The 20639-nt window shown below is 38.7% G+C and overlaps 1 protein-coding gene across 5 annotated transcripts; it reads left to right on the top strand.

Moving 5' to 3' along the window:
• Positions 1 to 19979, top strand: LOC131132363 (ninjurin-2-like). Of its 5 annotated transcripts, XM_058077939.1 has the most exons (5): positions 1 to 230; positions 15751 to 15887; positions 15960 to 16039; positions 18204 to 18329; positions 19355 to 19738. In XM_058077939.1, the coding sequence occupies exons 1-5, from the start codon at positions 135 to 137 to the stop codon at positions 19519 to 19521; spliced, it is 606 nt and encodes a 201-aa protein (XP_057933922.1). In that variant the 5' UTR covers positions 1 to 134; the 3' UTR covers positions 19522 to 19738. The 5 variants fall into 5 exon arrangements, with proteins under 5 accessions (XP_057933922.1, XP_057933925.1, XP_057933924.1 ...); XM_058077942.1 differs by lacking the exons at positions 18204 to 18329; positions 19355 to 19738 and adding an exon at positions 19797 to 19979; XM_058077941.1 differs by lacking the exon at positions 18204 to 18329.
• The last annotated feature ends 660 nt before the right edge of the window (positions 19980 to 20639 follow it).

Raw genomic sequence — 20639 nt, 5'->3', positions numbered from 1 at the left:
AAGCTGTTTGTTTGGCCCCCCCAGTGTCCTCTCTAGCTTGGTGTTTAGCATCCAGGGCAATTTCCTTCTGGCAAGTGACCCTCGGGCTACACTGCAGTGTGTGTGTTCACTCGTGCCCCAAGACAGGCTTAGCTATGCAAGGTCTAGGGAAAGTAGAGCGTGGCGACCAAGGCCGAGACATCGACCTGACATCAATGAGATCAACCATGCCGGCCGGCGGTCCTCTACAGGTTAGTGACTCTGGTTTCTCTCTCGCTCGTGGTATGTCCCGCCTATGTGAGAACTGAGGATCACAGGGGTTGCTCACAGGTTCCTGAGGGGTGGGCTGAGCATCATCCCCGGGGTTATTTTAAAAGCAAAGCCATGCCAGCAACATCACTCAAATATCAATTAGGGCCCAGGTGCCAAGGCTAATGTAGCGTGGGTCAACACAGCAGCTTGTTACCAAAAAGAGGGTCAAGGTGGGGTTGATGGAAGCATGTGAGATGATGGTTGATGGTCGGAGAAACCTAATTAAACAATCCCATGCTTCTAAAACTATGGGATCTGTTTTAGGGAAGCTGTAGTGGACAAAACAAGGTCCAAAAAGTATACCTGGATGAGTTTAGAATGGAATAACTCCAACAATCAAACACTTTGAGAAGAACCAGAACAAAAATAGCAAAGCAGGCTCCATCGGGCTCCAACAAAAAAACTTCCTAGTGGAGTAGAAGCTGACTTTTAGTGTATAATATTCAAACACTACCGTCCTTGTATGTATGCATACCCCCCCCCCCCTCAACAACACACATACTGTATGCCTGTCAAGGTTCATATTCTGTATCAGTGCTCCTCGCTCCCATCATGCAACGGTCCTATCAGTTACTTGTATATTTAGCTCCAAAGTGCTGTTGCTCAAGCGTTCATGTGAGTGAGAAAAGTGACACATGGGAAGAGAATGGAGTCTTTTATGGTGCGCTCACTTCTTCCACTGCTGAGTAGACGTTTAAGCATAGCTTGAAGCAAGCATCCCCCCCCCCCCCCCCCCCCCCCCCGCAGAAGCCCGTGTACTGAGAAATGGTTGAAAAACTGCAAGAATGTACATTTTGTAACAACTGACATACACTGAAAAAAGTCAAACGACTGCGTCATTCCGTTAAAGTGCTTTTTTAAATTGGTCTAATTGGAAATCATAGTTTCCAGGTTAAATCTGATTTTTCTACTTTCAACTTTCTAATTTTTTTTTCTGTAAAAATTGTGTAAAACACACACTGGCCTGCTGCACAGCTAAAAACACTATTTTTTTTATTTTTTAGTTTTTTTATTTATCATTATTTTATTTATTATTTATTATTATTTATTTATCATTATTTTTAAAAAGGTGATACAATTTCCAAAATCATCACAAATAAATGATCTTTTCAAGATAATTTTTCTGTTTTTAGTTTTATTTATAGTGGATCAGTTCAGTGAATTATAGTTTTATATTAAAGGGAATTTAGTTTGTGGTGAACTTTTAAGTTGTAAAAAAATATATATTGACCTACATTAAGTAACACTTTGGCTTTGGACTAAATATAATGTACTGATTAAGGTATAATGAAAATTATAGTTTGTAGTGAATCAGAAATTTAATTTGAGAAAACAAAAAAAAACAAAATTACAGCAAATCAATTAGTTTATAACAAAGTAAAATCTATACTTATATGTAATAGTAAAAATGTGTTTTTTCCAAAATGAAAAATTAAGTTTGGCACAACCCTTCCATTGAGGGATCATGATGGCGTGCCGTGGAATTGAACTCGGATCTCCTAGCTGTGAGGCCAGTGTGCTAAGCACTCGTCCACCGTGCAATTAATCCCGGTTAATTGGTTCCAGACCCAACCGTGATAAGCGAATTTCCTTGAATTAAGATTCCTTATTTATGAATGGAATATTTTCCCAGTTAGAGCATAGAAAACCAGTTTGATACCTTTTAAATATATTTTTTAACATTATTAGAGCCCTCTAGACATGAAATAACAACCATTCCCAACCATTCCCACTCACCCACGTGGGTCGCGGGGGGTGCTGGAGCCTATCCCAGCTGTCTTCAGGCCAATCACAGGGCACATATAGACTAACAACCATTCACACTCACATTCATACGTATGGACAATTTTGAGTCGCTAATTAACCTAGCATGTTTTTGGAATGTGGGAGGAAACCAGAGTACCCGGAGAAAAGAGTACATGCAAACTCCACACAGAGATGGACGAGGGTGGAATCGAACTTGGGTCTCCTGAGCGCTAACCACTCACTTCCTGTCTTTCTATTAGAAAAAAAAGTTAATGTAATTTTATGGAAGCTTGTGAATTAAGAACGATCCATCACTTCCATCTCTGTTTAGCCGCCGTGAATACTGGCGCTGTTCATTCATGCTGGAAATATTGCTCCCTGGAGCACTAGCACACACACGTACACACACGTACACACACACACACACACACACAGTGTTGTAAATGCTCAGTAAATATTAGACGAATATGGAGGCCATTACCCGGAACGAACCAATACGAAGACCACACGTGCTGATAACATAGTAGAATCTACTGATGTATGAACCTCTTTCACCTGTTAAGCGTCTGAGTGATGAATCTATTTCCACGGTGCAAGGGCTTTGCACCTCTCGCCCACTTTCTATGTATAGCGTACAGCAGCGGAGCGTCACGGGGGCGCGTGACACAGAATTAGTACGAATTGCACGGCCTTTTCCTAGCACGGAAAAAGCTTGAGGCTGCATGTGACTAAATAACACACACCTCCCATTATCATACCCCGCTGTGAGTACTTCAGGGTCTCTTATTGATCGTTGGATGCATTGAAAGTCGCTAACATGAAATGCGTCATCTGTCGTCTCCTTCCCATATCTGTCACCTCCCAGAATACATAGCTGACTTCTTTTCACGTTGTGTGTGTGTGTGTGTGTGTGTGTGTGTGTAACCAAGTCCCGGCCCCTTCACATGTCACATTCTAAGTACGGGTGTGAGGAACCGGAAAGTGTGTTTTGCAGTGGGTGACTTTATGGAGGGGGGGGGCTTGTAGGAGGTTATTGCATGGAACTTTACCACACATGATCACATGATTCATGTTATGTAAGAGGCAGGGGCGGGGGGGATTTTTTTTTTTTTTACGAGCAAGTTGTCAGTGTCCCTCTTGGTTGCCACGACGACACTCTCGGGTTGGGTGTTATATGGTTATTAAATAAGATCTCCTATTGGGACATGTTGAATTGGCATGTTTGAGTCCAAAATGGAATTGAACTAATGTATGAATATTTTAGTCCGCTTCCCGTATATGTTCATTACACAGTTATGAGTCAAATAGATGATTTTATGTTATTTTTGATATTTCATTTCACTTTATACATTATTTCTGCGCATGCAGTTATTGCGTTTCATCATTTCCGAAAGCCTTAATAAATTTTTTTAAATGCAGATTGGGGTGGCACGGTGGTCTAGTGGTTAGCGCGCAGGCCTCACAGCTAGGAGACCAGGGTTCAATTCCACCCTTGGCCATCTCCCCGTGCATGCGTGGGTTTTCTCCGGGTACTCCGGTTTCCTCCCACATTCCGAAAACATGCTAGGTTAATTAGCGACTCCAAATTGTCCATAGGTATGAATGTGAGTGTGAATGGTTGTTTGTCTATATGTGCCCTGTGATTGGCTGGCTGGCCACCAGTCCAGGGTGTACCCCGCCTCTCGCCCGAAGACAGCTGGGATAGGCTCCAGCACCCCCGTGACCCTCATAAGGAAAAAAGCGGTAGAAAATGAATGAATGAAAATGCAGATTGGATGTAACTCTATGTATCCATATGAGCTTGGTGTGACTTAAACATAAGTATAAAAAATATCAATAAAATTACATAATAAAAGAATAAATTAATATTAAAAAACTTTTAAAAAATTATTAATAAAAGTGTTGAAAAACACAAATTAAAACAATTAAAATGACTTCAATTAAATTCCAAACATTTTCTTTAAATAAATAGAAAAAGGTCGTCAGTGTAAAGAAACAATAAATTCAAATTTTAAATGATGATCGTTTGACAATGTGTGTCCCAGGTTGAGATCGTCTGAGCACGTCTGAACTTAACTAGCCAAACCCGGGCGGGGTTTTCAAACTGCGACCCGGGGGCCATTTGTGGCATGCTGCTGCTGTGTTTTTATTACTGTGAGGCACATTCTGACAATGTGTTTTAACAAGAAAACAGCAAAAATGGAAACAAAAACAGGAGTACTTTTGCAAGAATAAATACAATACATTAAGCAAAAAAATGTAATCTAATGACAAAAAGTCAACATTTTGTAAGAATGAGGTTGTAACATTCTGAGGAATAATAACGTCATTTTAGAAGCATAAAGTTATTAAAGAAAAACAAACAAAACAACAAAAAAGGTCAGCATTTTTGGAAAATTGCAGAAGTTTGCAGTTGCAGTTGGTGTGCCACAGAGTTGAGTATTAGGTACCATTGTCTTTTAAGAAAATAGAATAAAAAAACACACACACACAGTTTTTTTTTAAACTGCAATTGCAGTTGCAGAAAGAATTATGATGCTACGAGAATAATGTAAATTTTAGTTAAATAAAGTAAGTTTAAATAGTTGAAAAAATATCAGAAATTGAAAAAAACTGTGTAATTTGATATTATATATAATGTAAAAATATTAGGAGAAAAAAGTTGTATTTTCTGCATTTTAACAAGAATAAACTGGTAATATTAAGATGAGTCGGATAGAGTTAAAATATTAAAGGGGAAGCATGTTTGTTATTTTTTTTAGTCATAATGTCAACAAATAAAACTAAATGAATTGGTCATTTTTGGAAAATTAGGTTGGGATAAAAGTTACAATGTTATGGAAATAAAGTCAAAATATTATGGGATTAATTACCAGAAGATTTACAGAGATTAGAGATTATTTAAGACTGAATTTCATATGCGCTTTGCATCCTTGCATCTATCACTATGGAAAAAGTTTAGACAAACCTAAGTCAAATATTCACCTCGGTGATAAGTTCAAAACATTTTCCGCATATTTCCATGCCTCCCAAGAAGGTCCGTGTCACTCATTCAGAAATATCCACGTGCACTTTGACCTCTCCAGTCAATATAAACAAACATAGCGCCCCCAGCTGGGACAAGCCCCCGCTTATTCTCACGAGCAAACAAAAAACACGATGCCTTTGAGTGTGATATACAGTACGTATTTGCTGAAAACCAAACTGGGCGCCATTCCTGGAAATCCTGTAAAATTGGTAGTAAACACACTGGAGGGTTTATTTGAAGAAAAAAAAAAAAAAAAAAAAGAAGACGTGTCTGTGCTCCATCAAGTGCTGCTGGGACTGATTCCATCTGCTTGCAAGATGACCTAACTCCGTTCAGGGACATTTTGGTGGACTGGTAATGCCTTTGGGTTTTACTCATTAGTGATGATAGAAACTCTCAGTAACCGGGGAAATACTTTGTTGTTTCTGATGTTTTCTTGGCCATGGATTATTGCGGTTGTCGCCTGTGGGAGTGGAAATGCTGTCCAAGATGGTCCAAATCATAGAAACAGCTCTTGGTGTGATGCAGCACTGTTTTACCACAGTGCAAAACACCATAATTATGTTTTTATTGAACCTAATATTTGTAATATGAATATTTCAAAATAGCTGCACGGTGGTGGAGTGGTTGGCGTGCAGGCCACATAGCCAAGGGTGGAATTGAACCCTGGTCGTAAAAAATAAAAAAAACGAGTGAAAAAAGTTCTCCTCCCATACTGTGTGTAAGTGGTTTTTTCCAGACGCAATAAATTAGACACAGGCTGCACAGCGGTCAAGTGGTTAGCGCGCAGACCTCACAGATAAGAGAAACACAGGTTCAATCCCACCCTCTTTGTGTGGAGTTTGCATGTTCTCCCCGTCCATGCGTGGGTTTTCTCCGGGTACTCCGGTAATTAGCGACTCCAAATTGTCCATAGGTATGAATGTGAGTGTGAATGGTTGTTTGTCTATATGTGCCCTGTGATTGGCTGGCCACCAGTCCAGGGTGTACCCCGCCTCTCGCCTGAAGACAGCTGGGATAGGCTCCAGCACCCCTGTGACCCTTGTGAGGAAAAAGCGGTAGAAAATGAATGAATGAATGAATCTAATATTTATATAAATATATATTATATATATATTCATATATATATGAATATTTCAAAATGGCTGCACAGTGGAGGAGTGGTTGGCGCGCAGGGCACACAACTAAAAGACCTGAGTTTGATTCCCCAGGTACTCCGGTTTCCTCCCACATTCCAAAAACATGCTAGGTTAATTGGTGACTCCAAATTGTCCATAGGTATGAATGTGAGTGTGAATGGTTGTTTGTCTATATGTGCCCTGTGATTGGCTGGCCACCAGTCCAGGGTGTACCTCGCCTCTCACCCGAAGACAGCGACCCTAAACGTGACATGACGTGACACTAAAAAGCCTTCCAGGTTTAAAAGTCGTCACGCATCTTTAGGGTGGTGAAAGTGACAAAGAAAATTGATGCTGGAGCTTTATGTGCTTTTCAGCAGAAACCTGTTTGCACGCTGCGGCACACCTCCACCTTTAGGGCACCTGAACCCTCCCTGGATGAGCCATCATCTTTGACTTTTTATTTGCTGTGGATCCAACCCTATCCTCAAGTGGAGTTATTTACAGTAGCAAAAGAAAAGGCGTACTGTTACATGCAAACACTTACGGGATATGTGAAATATATATAATAACATCACAGCATATCATAGCAACCCCAGAAAACATAACATAACATAACGGTGGTAGTAGCTTTGAGTGATCACTACCATGCAATGCAATTCAGTAATAATTCTATAATTATTACTAAAATAAATAGTTTATTTTAGTTATTTTAGATGATTTTTAAATAATATTTTTTTGAAAAACAGTATTTAAAAATGTTTTAAAAGTCAGTAATAATTCTATAATTAATACTAAAATAATTTGAAAAACAGTATTTAATTTTTTTTAATTCAGTAATAATTCTATAATTATTACTAAAATAAATAGTTTATTTCACTTATTTAAGATGATTTTTAAATAATAAATCTTTGAAAAACAGTATTAATTTTTTTTATTCAGTAATAATTCTATATTTATTACTAAAATAATTTGAAAAACAGTATTTACATTTTTTTTAATTCAGTAATAATTCTGTAACTATTACTAAAATAAAGAGTTTATTTTAGTTATTTTAGATGATTTTTAAATAATAAATTTTTGAAAAACAGTATTTATTTTTTTTTTATTCAGTAATAATTCTATAATTATGACTAAAATAAATAGTTTATTTTAGTTCATGTAAAATAAATATGCCTTTTTCTAAAAAAAAGTAAAAATAATGGACAAAGGACAAAGTGTACATTTCATGCTCCACCAGGTCAAAGGTCATACTGGTTTTCCTGAATGGCGTACCTGTCTCATGGTCTGTTTCACTCTCCCCCGTCCAGCGCTACACGATTTTGTTTGAGACCGCACCTCTGCTGACCTCTGACCTGCGAGACGGACGATGCGTTCAACATTACACAAACGCTGGCAGCCACAAGAAGCCATGGTTGCCACGGTGTTTGCTATGATATGCTGTGATGTATCAGTCTTTATCTTCTATTTCTATTAGCAATCGGCACCAAAACGGAATTCCAGCCACTGCAGTCTCACAAAGGCTCGTTTGAATTCAGCGTGTCTCCTCTCCAAACATGCCTCAGATGCAATAAAAACTTGCAGCAAACACCCAACAATGACGAGAATATTTTTACAGCTCTACAAATCACGCCTGGGGGGGGGGGGGGGCAATGAGGTCTTTCTGTTGAACATGCCGTTGTGGAAGTGGTTGCGCTGATAAGTGCGGTGTGTATAGCTGGATGTCACAAAGCGGCTTGTTAACATGCATGTCATTCCAAATGCTAACATTCAAGTATATTTTGCAGTGGTTCACATAGTTACACTGCTAACTAGCTACTGATAGCGCCCGAACTCATCATTCTGCTCTGTCATCACTGATGCAACACTTTTAAGTGTGTGTTTCCAATGTTGCCATGACAGTGTATGGATGGGTTCATCTTGCCCCCGCCCACTTGGCACACACCTGCACACATGTGGCACACATTTCCAGGGTGTCAGACATTCCGGATGATGCGATCATAGCCCGTGGCGGACGTCATCTTCTTACGCAACCAACTCCACGGCGTTCCGACAGCGGAGGAGAAACAGGCGTTTTTGTGAGGCCTGAAGTCTGGGATAAAATAATACATAAGAGCATAGGAAACTTGTTGAGGACTTTTAACATTATTAGAGACCTGTCGACATGAAATAACACCCCTATAGTCACTTTTACACACTATTAATTACTGTTTACAACACATTGCTCACCCGTGACTACGGGATACAAGAGACAGCATAGCCCGCTACCGACCTAACTAGTTAACCTCTTCAATTTACTTATTCTAAACTTTAAAAAAAAAAGGGGAAGAAGGACAAAGTTAGAATCCAAAACATTACCACTGCCACACAGAATGGGAGGAGAACATTACTGACACCCAATGGCCAGAATACCACATATCATTTATTTTTTAAATATATATATTTTTAATTATAGTCCATAATTAACCACAAAACATTAGTGATGAATTTTAAATAATACTTTTTTGAAAAAAAATTATATATAAATTTATATATTTTTTTCTCATTTTTTTATTGACTGACACCCGGTGGCCAGAATACTGCATATCAGTTATTTTTTAAATAAATATTTTTTTTTATCATAGTCCATAATCAACCACAAAATATTAGAGATGTTTTTTAAATAATACATTTTTGAGAAAAAAAATTATATATACATTTATAGATTTTTTTCTCATTTTTTTATAGACTGACACCCGGTGATCAGAATATCACATATCATTAATTTTTTTAAATATATATATTTTTTTTATCATAGTCCATAATCAAACACAAAACATTAGTGATGATTTTTAAATAATACATTTTTGAAAAAATGTATTTTTATGTATAAATTTATATTTTTTCTTATTTTTTTAATTGAATTACACCCGGTGGCCAAAATATCACATAATTTTTAAAATATATATATTTTTAATCATAGTCCATAATCAACCACAAAACATTAGTGATGATTTTTAAATATTACATTTTAAAAAAATATATATTTTTTATATATAAATATATATTATTATATTTTTTCTCATTTTTTTTACTTTCATATATTAAACATTCAGACAAATGCATAAAATGACCCCTGACACTTGTGACATTGCTGAGTCAGCTTTCTGTGCTACTTAAATTGTGAAACCCAGCTCTACACACAACACTTATCTGAGGAAACAAATCCCATCGACTCCTCATTAGTACACACCTACATCGTGTATGAGCACCATGGAGGCCAAAGGTCCGATTTCTGGGCGGCAACTGACTTCCTTGCCTTCCCCAGTATTTACTCTCTCTGTTGCTGTACGGTTGTTTACTTCCATCTCATTACGTTCTTATCACAAACACAAAGTTCCACAAAGGTCTGGTCGCTTCTGGGGTTGACTTCCACGTAAGAAAGGCCACCAATCAAAACCGGATCACCTCCACGGGACATGCTGCAGGAAGCAATTACCATTTCCTCTTCAACTTGAGCAACAATGGTGGGGCCGGTGTTGTGCGAGTGAAATGTTCTGACAGACTGAGACACTCCTCGCTATACTTCTCAACGTAAACAATATTCTCGTGTTATATCCTGCAGACTCATTTTTCATTCTTATATTGGTATTAAAACATTAAAAGGAGACACAAGGTTATACTGCGGTTATTATGTCGCCCTCTGCAGGCTGGCAGCTGGATGACAGCTTGATTAAACAAATAAAGGCCGTGAATAGCAACACCTTTTCCTCATATTGAGATTTTGTATTAAAAGGGACCTATTGTGCTCATTTTGGGCCCTTTGTATTGAGTTGTGGACTCCGATAGAGCAGTTACACACAATAACATTTCATATTCGGCACCTCTTTCTGCAGTGTTCCCATGGATTTCCTGCTTCCCAGACAAACGGTCTGATTCATTTATTTCACCCCAAGGCCCGCCTCCAGGCACGGCCACTCTGAAGCGCTCCCGAGGACTTTCGTATACGAAGGTCTGCTTTTACTGAGTGGCGGCAATGTGCAGCCCATATGAGGAAGTCTGGATGGTTGGTTGGTTGGTTGGTTGGTTGGTTGGATGGATGGTTGGTTGGTTGGTTGGTTGGTTGGTTGGTTGGTTGGTTGGTTGGTTGGTTGGATGGATGGTTGGTTGGTTGGATGGTTGGATGGTTGGATGGTTGGTTGGTTGGTTGGATGGTTGGATGGATGGTTGGATGGTTGGTTGGTTGGTTGGTTGGTTGGTTGGTTGGTTGGATGGTTGGTTGGTTGGTTGGATGGTTGGTTGGTTGGTTGGTTGGATGGATGGATGGATGGATGGATGGATGGATGGATGGATAGATAGATAGATAGATAGATAGCATTGCAACAACATTTCTACGTCAGGTCCCCTTTAACTGCGTCAATTAAAAAAAAAAGTCCATGCAATTGCAAGGTAACTTAGATAGGGGGCAGTAATTCACATTAGAATTAAAGATCAACAGTTAATATATTAGTACTCCCTTTTCTGTTCACACACAATTGCTGATGGACCTTTTTAGTACACAATACCACCTTTCTAGTTATTGTGAAACACTTACTAGCGGAATACTGTAGTTATTATTATTATTATTAAAGCAAAATAAAGAGCAGTTTTGAAAGGTTGTGTCTTCAAAAGGACATGTGGGTTCAGTTTGCACCTTAACACAGGAAGTGCATACTCTCTTAAGCGGGCTTTTTTGTGTCTTTTCTGCTAATTAGTCAGTGATGGCCTCGGGGAAAAGGTTGCCCGCTGATTGGTTGTGTGTCAAAAATGGGCGATGCAGACTTGTTTCCTAAGTAATAGTTACGTACAGATGCAGAAATCTGGTGGGCACACGGTGAAAATAACTTAGTTAAAGAGTTGGGGGTCTCTTCCTATTGGCTGTAAAAGCAACCAATAAGAATATAGGGGAGGAGCACTTCCTGCGAGGTAAAGAGGCCCCCCTGTTTTACCTCGCAGGAAGTGTATGTATGTGTGTTGCAATTTAAAGCGTAAGTGGCACATATCATGTCCAGTGTCCTTGGGCAAGTGTGGGAGTGTTTCATGCAGTCGTGTTTCTTATGTGTGTGTACACAGTTTGGGTGGGAGGTGGGTGGGGCTGGGGGGTGTTTGTGGATCACTGCTTTTTAGGGATGTGTGGCTTTTTTACGAGGTCTCTGGATTTCTAGGAGGAATTCAGTGTATAAACACACACACACTGGACTCAGCCCTAAAGATTTTTTTTTTCCACTCTACGGCTACATGATCCCTTCGGAACGACGAGATTGATGAAACATCTGCAGACATTAAATGATGTTGAATATTAGCATACAAAATATGGATATGGATGCATACACAGTGAAGATTGGTTGTAGACAAAAAGCAACAAACAAAGGAGCGGCTCAAGAAGAAGCAGAGGAAGATCTCAGAGTGGACAAGCCAGTTTCTCAACCTATTGAAAATCTGTGTAGGGAGTTGAAACTTCTAGTTGCCAAGCGACAGCCTCAAATAGTTCAGGGTTTAGACCGTATTCGTAAAAAGAGAGGACCAAAAACCAGTACAACCCTGGTGACCAACTCTAAGAAGTGTCTGACCCTGTTATAGCTTTGTAAGAAAATAAGAGATCTGAAAAACATACATAAGTCGCACTGGAGTATAAGTCGCATTTTTTGCAGGTAATTTACTACATTTTCTGAACTATAAGTCTCACTTTTTTTCATAGGTTGGCTGTTCCTGCGATGTAATGTCTGTTTTGGTCAAGTAGTTAAAATAAATTACCCGCAAAAAATGTGACTTATACTCCAGTGCGACTTATGTATGTTTTTTTCTACCTAATTATGCATTTTCGGCCTTGTGCGACTTATACTCCAGTGCGACTTATGTGTTTTTTTTCCTACCTAATTATGCATTTTTGGCCTTGTGCAACTTATACTCCAGTGCGACTTATGTATGTTTTTTTCTACCTAATAATGCATTTTTGGCATTGTGCAACTTGTACTCCAGTGCGACTTACGTATGTTTTTTCCTATCTAAATGTGCATTTTTGGCCTGTGCGACGTATACTCTGGTGCGACTTATGTATGTTTTTTTCTACCTAATTATGTATTTTTGGCCTTGTGCGACTTGTACTCCAGTGCGACTTATGTATGTTTTTTTCTACCTAATTATGCATTTTTGGCCTTGTGCGACTTATACTCTAGTGCGACTTATGTATGTTTTTTCCTACCTAACTATGCATTTTTGGCTTGTGCGACTTATACTCCAGTGCTACTTATGTATGTTTTTTTCTACATAATTATGCATTTTTGGCCTTGTGCAACTTATACTCCAGTGCGACTTATGTATGTTTTTTTTTTTTATCTAATTATGCATTTTTGGCCTTGTGCGACTTATACTCCAGTGCGACTTATGTATGTTTTTTTTCTACCTAATTATGCATTTTTGGCCTTATGCGACTTGTACTCCAGTGCGACTTATGTATGTTTTTTTTCTACCTAATTATGCATTTTTGGCATTGTGCGACTTATACTCCAGTGCGACTTACGTATGTTTTTTTCTACCTAATTATGCATTTTTGACCTTGTGCGACTTATACTCCAGTGCGACTTGTGTTTTTTTCTACCTAATTATGCATTTTTGGCCTTGTGCGACTTATACTCTAGTGCGACTTATGTATGTTTTTTCCTACCTAACTATGCATTTTTGGCATTGTGCGACTTATACTCCAGTGCTACTTATGTATGTTTTTTTCAACCTAATTATGCATTTTTGGCCTTGTGCAATTTATACTCCAGTGCGACTTATGTATGTTTTTTTTCTACCTAATTATGCATTTTTGGCCTTGTGCGACTTATACTCCAGTGCGACTTATGTATGTTTTTTCTACCTAATTATGCATTTTTGGCCTTGTGCAACTTATACTCCGGAGCGACTTATAGTCCAGAAAATACAGTAAGTCTGTGAGCCCCTTTGTATTTTACTCAATCAAATTTAAAAGAGCACATGTCCTTTATGTGGCCATTGTAGGACATTCCAGTGTTACGGTCTGTATGTCTTGGCGCCCCGTCCAAGGCTGATGTTGAGTCCTCAGAGGCTAGCGCATATACATTCTATACATACTATGCCTCGTTGCTTTTTATCCTCTCTGCCACTTGCTATTCCCGTTTTTTATCTGTCTCGCACAGTCAGGAAAAACATGGAAAAAGGCTTACGGTGCAAGCATGTGTTTATGATATTTGACAGACTTCAGGTTCTAGGAATCGCTGGAATGGTTCTTAGAGGTTTGTCTTTTTTTTGTGTGCATGAAACGCTGCTGGAATAGGACTTATCGGGAACAATGTGAACAAAGTGGCGATGCAGCTTTTGTATTGAGACATCTTTTATTGAAAACACCTGCCTTCACGATGCACTGACGCGTTTGGTCGCAGCCAAATGGAGGCCAGATAGATCAGTAATCAAAGATGGTCGCTGCTGTGTGACATGTTATAAGCCCACAGGAACGTGATGTGTGCGTGGTTAACCAAGGTAGCTAAGCTGAAAGTGACAACACTGAATCATAAAAATGACACATAGAGTACATGTCACATAAAAAAAACATCACAAAAGGAAAATAACAGCGCTGTGAATAATTACCGTGTTTATTTTGGATTGGCAGAGCACGTTACACAGCAGTGAGGTCATGAAGTGAAATGTGTCCCTCGTGGCCGCGTGACTGATGTTTACCATGTCATGTACCTTTTCAACACAACTCTATTTCTGCCTCCTTTTGTGGACGTAATATTTCACTCTCATGGCCAAATGTTGAGCTATTCAATATGAGCATTAGCAGACAACAACTACCAGGAACAGTCACTGCTATGACGGGGGTTATGTAATCATATTTAATGTTTTCCTTCTCCGTGCACACGCTTCTTTTTTTGGGTAAACTGTGTGCACGTTGTGTTTCTGGCCTATTTCCTGACACGGGCACCTAATTGCAGGCAACCTAAGAAAGAAATATGACCAGCTAAACAAACATTTCACTAGATAAGCGGCATAAAATCAATATAATTTTATTGTTTTAATATGTGGCAGCAGGTATTTACTTCATATTGTACATCATATAATAACACTGTTTTATTTAACATTGTATTTATGTAATGTTCAGGCTTGGAGGAATACATCTAAATATATACCGTACCCTGTACTTACTACCTGATGCATTACATATCAGGGGGGCGTGCAACAGGGATGTATTCTATCCCCATCTTTGTTTAATATTTACATTGAAATTTTAAGCACTGAAAATCCGAAAGACAAATAACTTAAGATATGCAGATAATACAGTACTGCTTGCTGAAAATATTGGGTACCATCAACCATCAAAGCTTCTGGAATATGAAAAAATATTTTAAAAAGTATGAAAAACAATAGAAGAAAAGAAGTCAACCATGACCCAAATGGATTGATAATATCACCACATAGATTAACAAATTCTATCAGTACTGCAAGTTAACAGATACAAAATGGCGCTACTGGTGAACTATGACCTCCAACCTTCTGCTAAAAGATGGAACTAAATGATGAATGATGATGTATTTATGACTGTATTAAAATAAACAAATGAATTAGTCAATGCTGCCCCCTCTTGGTTGCTTTTATATCACAACGTCACATCTGCTATTTGGTAACTTTAACCTTAATAAATGCTGCCCTCTTCTGGTTGCTTTTATATCATTCATTATTTTGGGTCCTTGCTAGTAACTTTCCCTGCCCTCTTCTGGTTGCTTTTGTCACATCATTACTTGTGGTTCTAAAAAAAAAAAAAAATTAAAATTAAAAAAAAAAAAAAAAAAACAAAGTATAAAAAAATACAAATAAAAATGGTAATGGTAACTTTATCTTACTAAATGCTGCCCTCTTCTGGTTGCTTTTGTCACATCATTACTTGTTGTTCTAAAAAAATATTAAAAAATAAATAATAAATAAAAAATAAAAAAATAAAAAAAATACAAATAAAACTGGTAATGGTAACTTTAAATGCTGCCCTCTTCTGGTTGCTTTTGTCACATCATTACTTGTTGTTCTAAAAAATAAAAAAAAAATATTTAAAACAATTTTAAAAAATTAAAAATTAAAAAATTAATATAAAAAAAATACTAATAAAAATGGTAATGGTAACTTTGTCTTACTAAATGCTGCCCTCTTCTGGTTGCTTTTATATCATGAATCAGTAATTATTATTGTTTGTTTTTTCTGGCTTTAGCTAACTTTAACTTTTAATATATGTTGCCCTCTTCTGGTTGCTTTTATATCATGAATCAGTAATTATTATTCTATTTGGGTTTTTTTGGCTTTAACTAACCTTAACTTTTAATAAATGCTGCCTTCTTCTGTTTTTTTTTGTACCACATCATTACCGCAGCTTCTCCCTGGTAATGTAACTGCACTCTTCTGGTTGCTCTTATAGGATATCATTACTGTACGTCTGTTACCGTAACAAATGCTGCCCCCTTTAGGTTGCTTTTATAACTGCCTATAATTGCCTGTAATTTCAAGACTGTCAAAACTGAAGTGTGCCTTTTGTTATTTTAGGGGGGTCCCGGCTCCAACCTGAACATGAACCTGTACGCCACCAAGAAAACGGCAGCTGAGGGCATGCTGGACGTTGCTCTATTCCTGGCGAACATCACACATATGAAGACCGTCATTGAACAAGGGGCAGGATACAGGTGGGAAGAAATCAATATCCAATAGCGCTTATGTCTCATATGATTATGCAGCTGATGGAGTCAATTCTTTAGGTACTACGCTGCAGTCCTGACTCTCATCTCCTTCTCGCTGGCTCTCCAGATAGTGGCCGGGGTTCTTATCATCATCATAGGTGAGATAAACTTGTTATTAGTAATGCCTTTAACCATATTAACATACTAAAACACTAAGATACGTACATAAGACGTATGATACCGAGGCTGTTTAGAGATTCTTCTGCGTGTTGCCCTAGCACGGCGAGACCTCAACCAAGAGGCCAACCACCAGCGGCTGGACAGCCTCAACAACACCGTCACCATTGTCATCTTCCTCATCTTCGTTACCAACATCTTCATCTCCGTCTTCGGGATGGAGCGCACCGGACTCTTTGCTAGGATGCATTTCTAACAAGGAAGTACATTTCTAATGCACTAATGACGAGGGATGCTCCCATCGGGCTTCCGATACCAATCATCCATGAATGATGATACCATGCTGATACCGATGTCATTTTTCAACGTATTTATGATAGGTGCTATTGGCCAGAGGGTGTTGTATAAAGGGGGGGGGGGGGGGGGGGGGGGATTATGATATGAAAAAAGGAACCATAAAAAAGGGAACCATAAAATCACCTAACTATACTGCACTCTAAGTCGCTCCGGAGTATAAGTCGCACAAAGCCAAAAATGCATAATTAGGTAAAAAAAACATACATAAGTCGCACTGGAGCACAAGTCGCACAAGGCCAAAAATGCATAATTAGGTAGAAAAAAGCATACATAAGTCACACGGCAGTACAAGTCGGACGAGGCCAAAAATGCATAATTGGGTAGAAAAAAACACACATAAGTCACACTGGAGTACAAGTCGGACGAGGCCAAAAATGCATAATTTGGTCGAAAAAAACATACATACGTCGCACTGGAGTATAAGTCGCAGGAACAGCCAACCTATGAAAAAAAGTGTGACTTATAGTCCAGAAAATACGGTAAATTACCTGCAAAAAATACGACTTATACTCCAGTGCGACTTATGTATGTTTTTTTCTACCTAATGATGCATTTTTGGCCTTGTGCGACTTATACTCTTATAGTCCAGAAAATACGGTAAATTACCTGCAAAAATGCGACTTATGTATGTTTTTTTCGACCTAATGATGCATTTTTGGCCTTGTGCGACTTATACTCTTATAGTCCGGAAAATACGGTAAATTACCTGCCAAAAATGCGACTTATACTCCAGTCCGACTTATGTATGTTTTTTTCTACCTAATTATGCATTTTTGACCGTGTGCGACTTATACTCTTATAGTCCAGAAAATACGGTAAATTACCTGCAAAAATGCGACTTATGTATGTTTTTTTCGACCTAATGATGCATTTTTGGCCTTGTGCGACTTATACTCTTATAGTCCGGAAAATACGGTAAATTACCTGCCAAAAATGCGACTTATACTCCAGTCCGACTTATGTATGTTTTTTTTACCTAATTATGCATTTTTGGCCTTGTGCGACTTATATTCCAGAGCGACTTATAGTCCAGAAAATACGGTATTTTCCAAATTATTTGACCAAAACCGACATTACATCCTCTTGGACACAAAATATAAACATGAACAGAAAAGGTGTCGAGTGTTTATGTAACATAAACAGTTTTTTTCATTTATAAGTCGCTCTGGAGTATAAGTGGCAGGAACAGCCAACCTATGAAAAAAAGGGCAACTTATAGTCCGGAAAATACGGTATTGTACATACGGTACAAGTGACATGAGCAATAACAATAAAGTTGAATCTAATCTAATCTATTTATGATAGTTGCTATTGGCCGAAGGGTGTCGTATATGTGGGGAATTATGATTGGCTGATATGAAAAAAAAGGAACCATAAAATCACCTAAAACCAAAACATATTTGACATACTTTTCAAGAGAACATATATCACTTCTGAGACTTACATGGGATGAGATGCCTTCTTTAAGGAGACTTTGGATGTGGAGTTCCAGCAGGACTTCCAGTAGGTGGGTTCCGAGTGAGAAAGCAGTCGGCGAACCCGATGCGTTGGTCATCTCGTCCGATGAATTCAGTTATGTTTCTGGTTATTTCCTCGCCAGATAGTTTCATGTGATCGGCAGGGAAACCAGCCGATACAGATGGATCTGCGCATCCTTACTAATAACTATTACTAATATTGTTTTTTGAATGATTGTACTGCCGATAGACCAACCAGCTGTATGTATGTATGTATGTGTGTGTGTGTGTGTGTGTGTGTCTTTGTGTGTGTGTTGACGTGTGTGCACAGCTCGTGTAGAGTTCACCCTACTTCCCTCATACCAACGACTCTTAAACTTCCTCAACAATCTGACCACCGCCATCGTCTTTGTCACCCTCGTTGTCAACATCATCAAGTCTGCTTTTGGCACGCAACGTAGCTGCTTACTGCGGTGGATGTTTCAGCGTTTTGTGTTGTGAACAAGGCCGAGGGTCCGCTGTTATGCTACATAAATGGACTTTAATAACATTCAGCTAATTTATGAGTACCGGATGTTAGACAAATCTATCATCATCCTGACCTGTTTGCGTCACTTTTGAGACAAGAAGGAACCGTTTTAAAGTTCAGGCTACACATGTTAAAATAAAGGCCGGAGCTCTGCCAACTATCCTTCTATCCGTCAGCTGAGGGTTGACTTCTTTATAGTTCTTTATTTTTCTTCAGTGAATAAGCCCTAGATAGATAGATAGATGGATGGATGGATGTATGGAGAGAGACAGAGAGAGACAGAGGGGGGGGGGGTAAGAGAGGGATGGATGGATGGATGGATGGATGGGTGGATGGGTGGATGGATGGATGCATGGAGGGAGGGAGATGGATGGATGGATGGATGGATGGATGGATGGATGGATGGATGGATGGATGGGTGGATGGGTGGATGGGTGGATGGATGGATGGATGGATGGATGGATGGATGGATGGATGGATGGATGGATGGATGGATGGATGGATGGATGGATAGATAGATAGATAGATAGATAGATAGATAGATAGATAGATAGATAGATAGATAGATAGATAGATAGATAGATAGATAGATAGATAGACAGAGAGAGAGATAGACAGAGAGAGATGGATAGATAGATGGATAGATAGATGGATGGATAGATGGATGGATGGATGGATGGAGGGAGGGGGATGGATGGATGGATGGATAGATGGATGGATGGATGGATGGAGGGGGATGGATGGATGGATGGATAGATAGATAAATAGATGCAAATTTCCATACCACCAGAGGGCGCCAAAGTACTACATTTAATTTGTATAAGAGGTCAACATTCTCCCCTCAGGGTATGCATGTACCCTGGATGTGTGTGTGTGTGTGTGTGTGTGTGTTTGACATGTTTGAAATATAGTATGTCTGTCCGTGCATGAGTGTGTGTGTGTGTGCGTTGCAGCACGCAGGGACCTGAACGTAGTGTCCAATCAGAGACGACTGGATTACCTGAACAACGTAGCAACAGGCGTCATCTTCGTCACCACGGTGATAAACTTCTTCATCAGCTTCTTCGGTTCCAAGAGGACGGGCTTCTTTCGCTGGCTGCTGGCTCGGCTGCACTTCTGACACGCATATAAATGACAAAAATAAAAAGTCATAATATGTCAACAAAAGTATGAACGCAGTTCATTTTAATACAAACAACAGGCCTGCATAGTGATGATGCTAACATAGCTTCACTTTAACCAACTAAAAATGCTTTTTGGAATACTAAAATGTTTTTTGTATTGTTAAAATATTCAAAAAGTGTTATTCATGGTTTACCTCGATGTCATAAATAAATATATTGATACAACAAGTGTGTTTTTTTCTCTGCATGTGTGTGTTTATGTGTGTCGTAGGACGCCGAGACGTGAATAACCCCGCCCTTCAGAAGCGTCTGGACTATTTGAACAATATAACCACCATCATAGTCTTCATCACTACAGCCATCAACTTATTCATCAGCACCTTCGGGATGCAACGCACCGGATACTTCCCGTGGCTGATGATGCGCATTCACTGACATAAATAAGAGCCTTATAATGAAGCTGTAGAAGCAGATTAAGTTGTGTAACAATAACACACTGTATGGTGTTTTTAAATAAAAAATTAACTGCATAATAACAATAATGAGTCATCACATTTAATAATATACAAATCAGGATTTGCTGAAGAAGTTTAAAAAAAAAAACTAGGTCAAAGACCCATGGTACTGCAGAGGGGAGCTGTTGGTGCAAATCTTTTGTGTGTGTGGCGAACTTTAGCCAGTAGACTATATATACTCCAGCTGTCTGACTGACTGGCGCCCAGGGAACTAGGACACTGTGTGTGTTTGTCTGTCTGTGTGTGTGTGTTTGTAAAGTCGCTTGTCGGTGTCAAAGTTGGAATGACATGGAACTGTCTGGGAAAGATACATGATTGTGTCACAATGACACCTACAACAAACCAATTCAACTTGTTCAGGAGGCCATTTTTTTTTAAATATAAGAACTGAGGGACCGGATTTATCCCTTTATAATTATTTTTACTTTGTTTATAATACATTTAAATTGTGTATAAATGTGAAATGGGCATATATTGCTACTATAATCACAAATAAAGTCATAAAAAATATTTGTGAAATAAGTTGTACTTGAATATGAATGAAAAACAAACTGAATACCCTGTTCAGATGTCATTCGTGGACCAGATTTGGCCCGCGG

Source organism: Doryrhamphus excisus, chromosome 7 (assembly GCF_030265055.1).
Source record: "Doryrhamphus excisus isolate RoL2022-K1 chromosome 7, RoL_Dexc_1.0, whole genome shotgun sequence".
Taxonomy (NCBI): domain Eukaryota; kingdom Metazoa; phylum Chordata; class Actinopteri; order Syngnathiformes; family Syngnathidae; genus Doryrhamphus; species Doryrhamphus excisus.
Note: the sequence above shows the minus strand (reverse complement) of the source record. Positions and strands in the feature narration are given on the sequence as shown.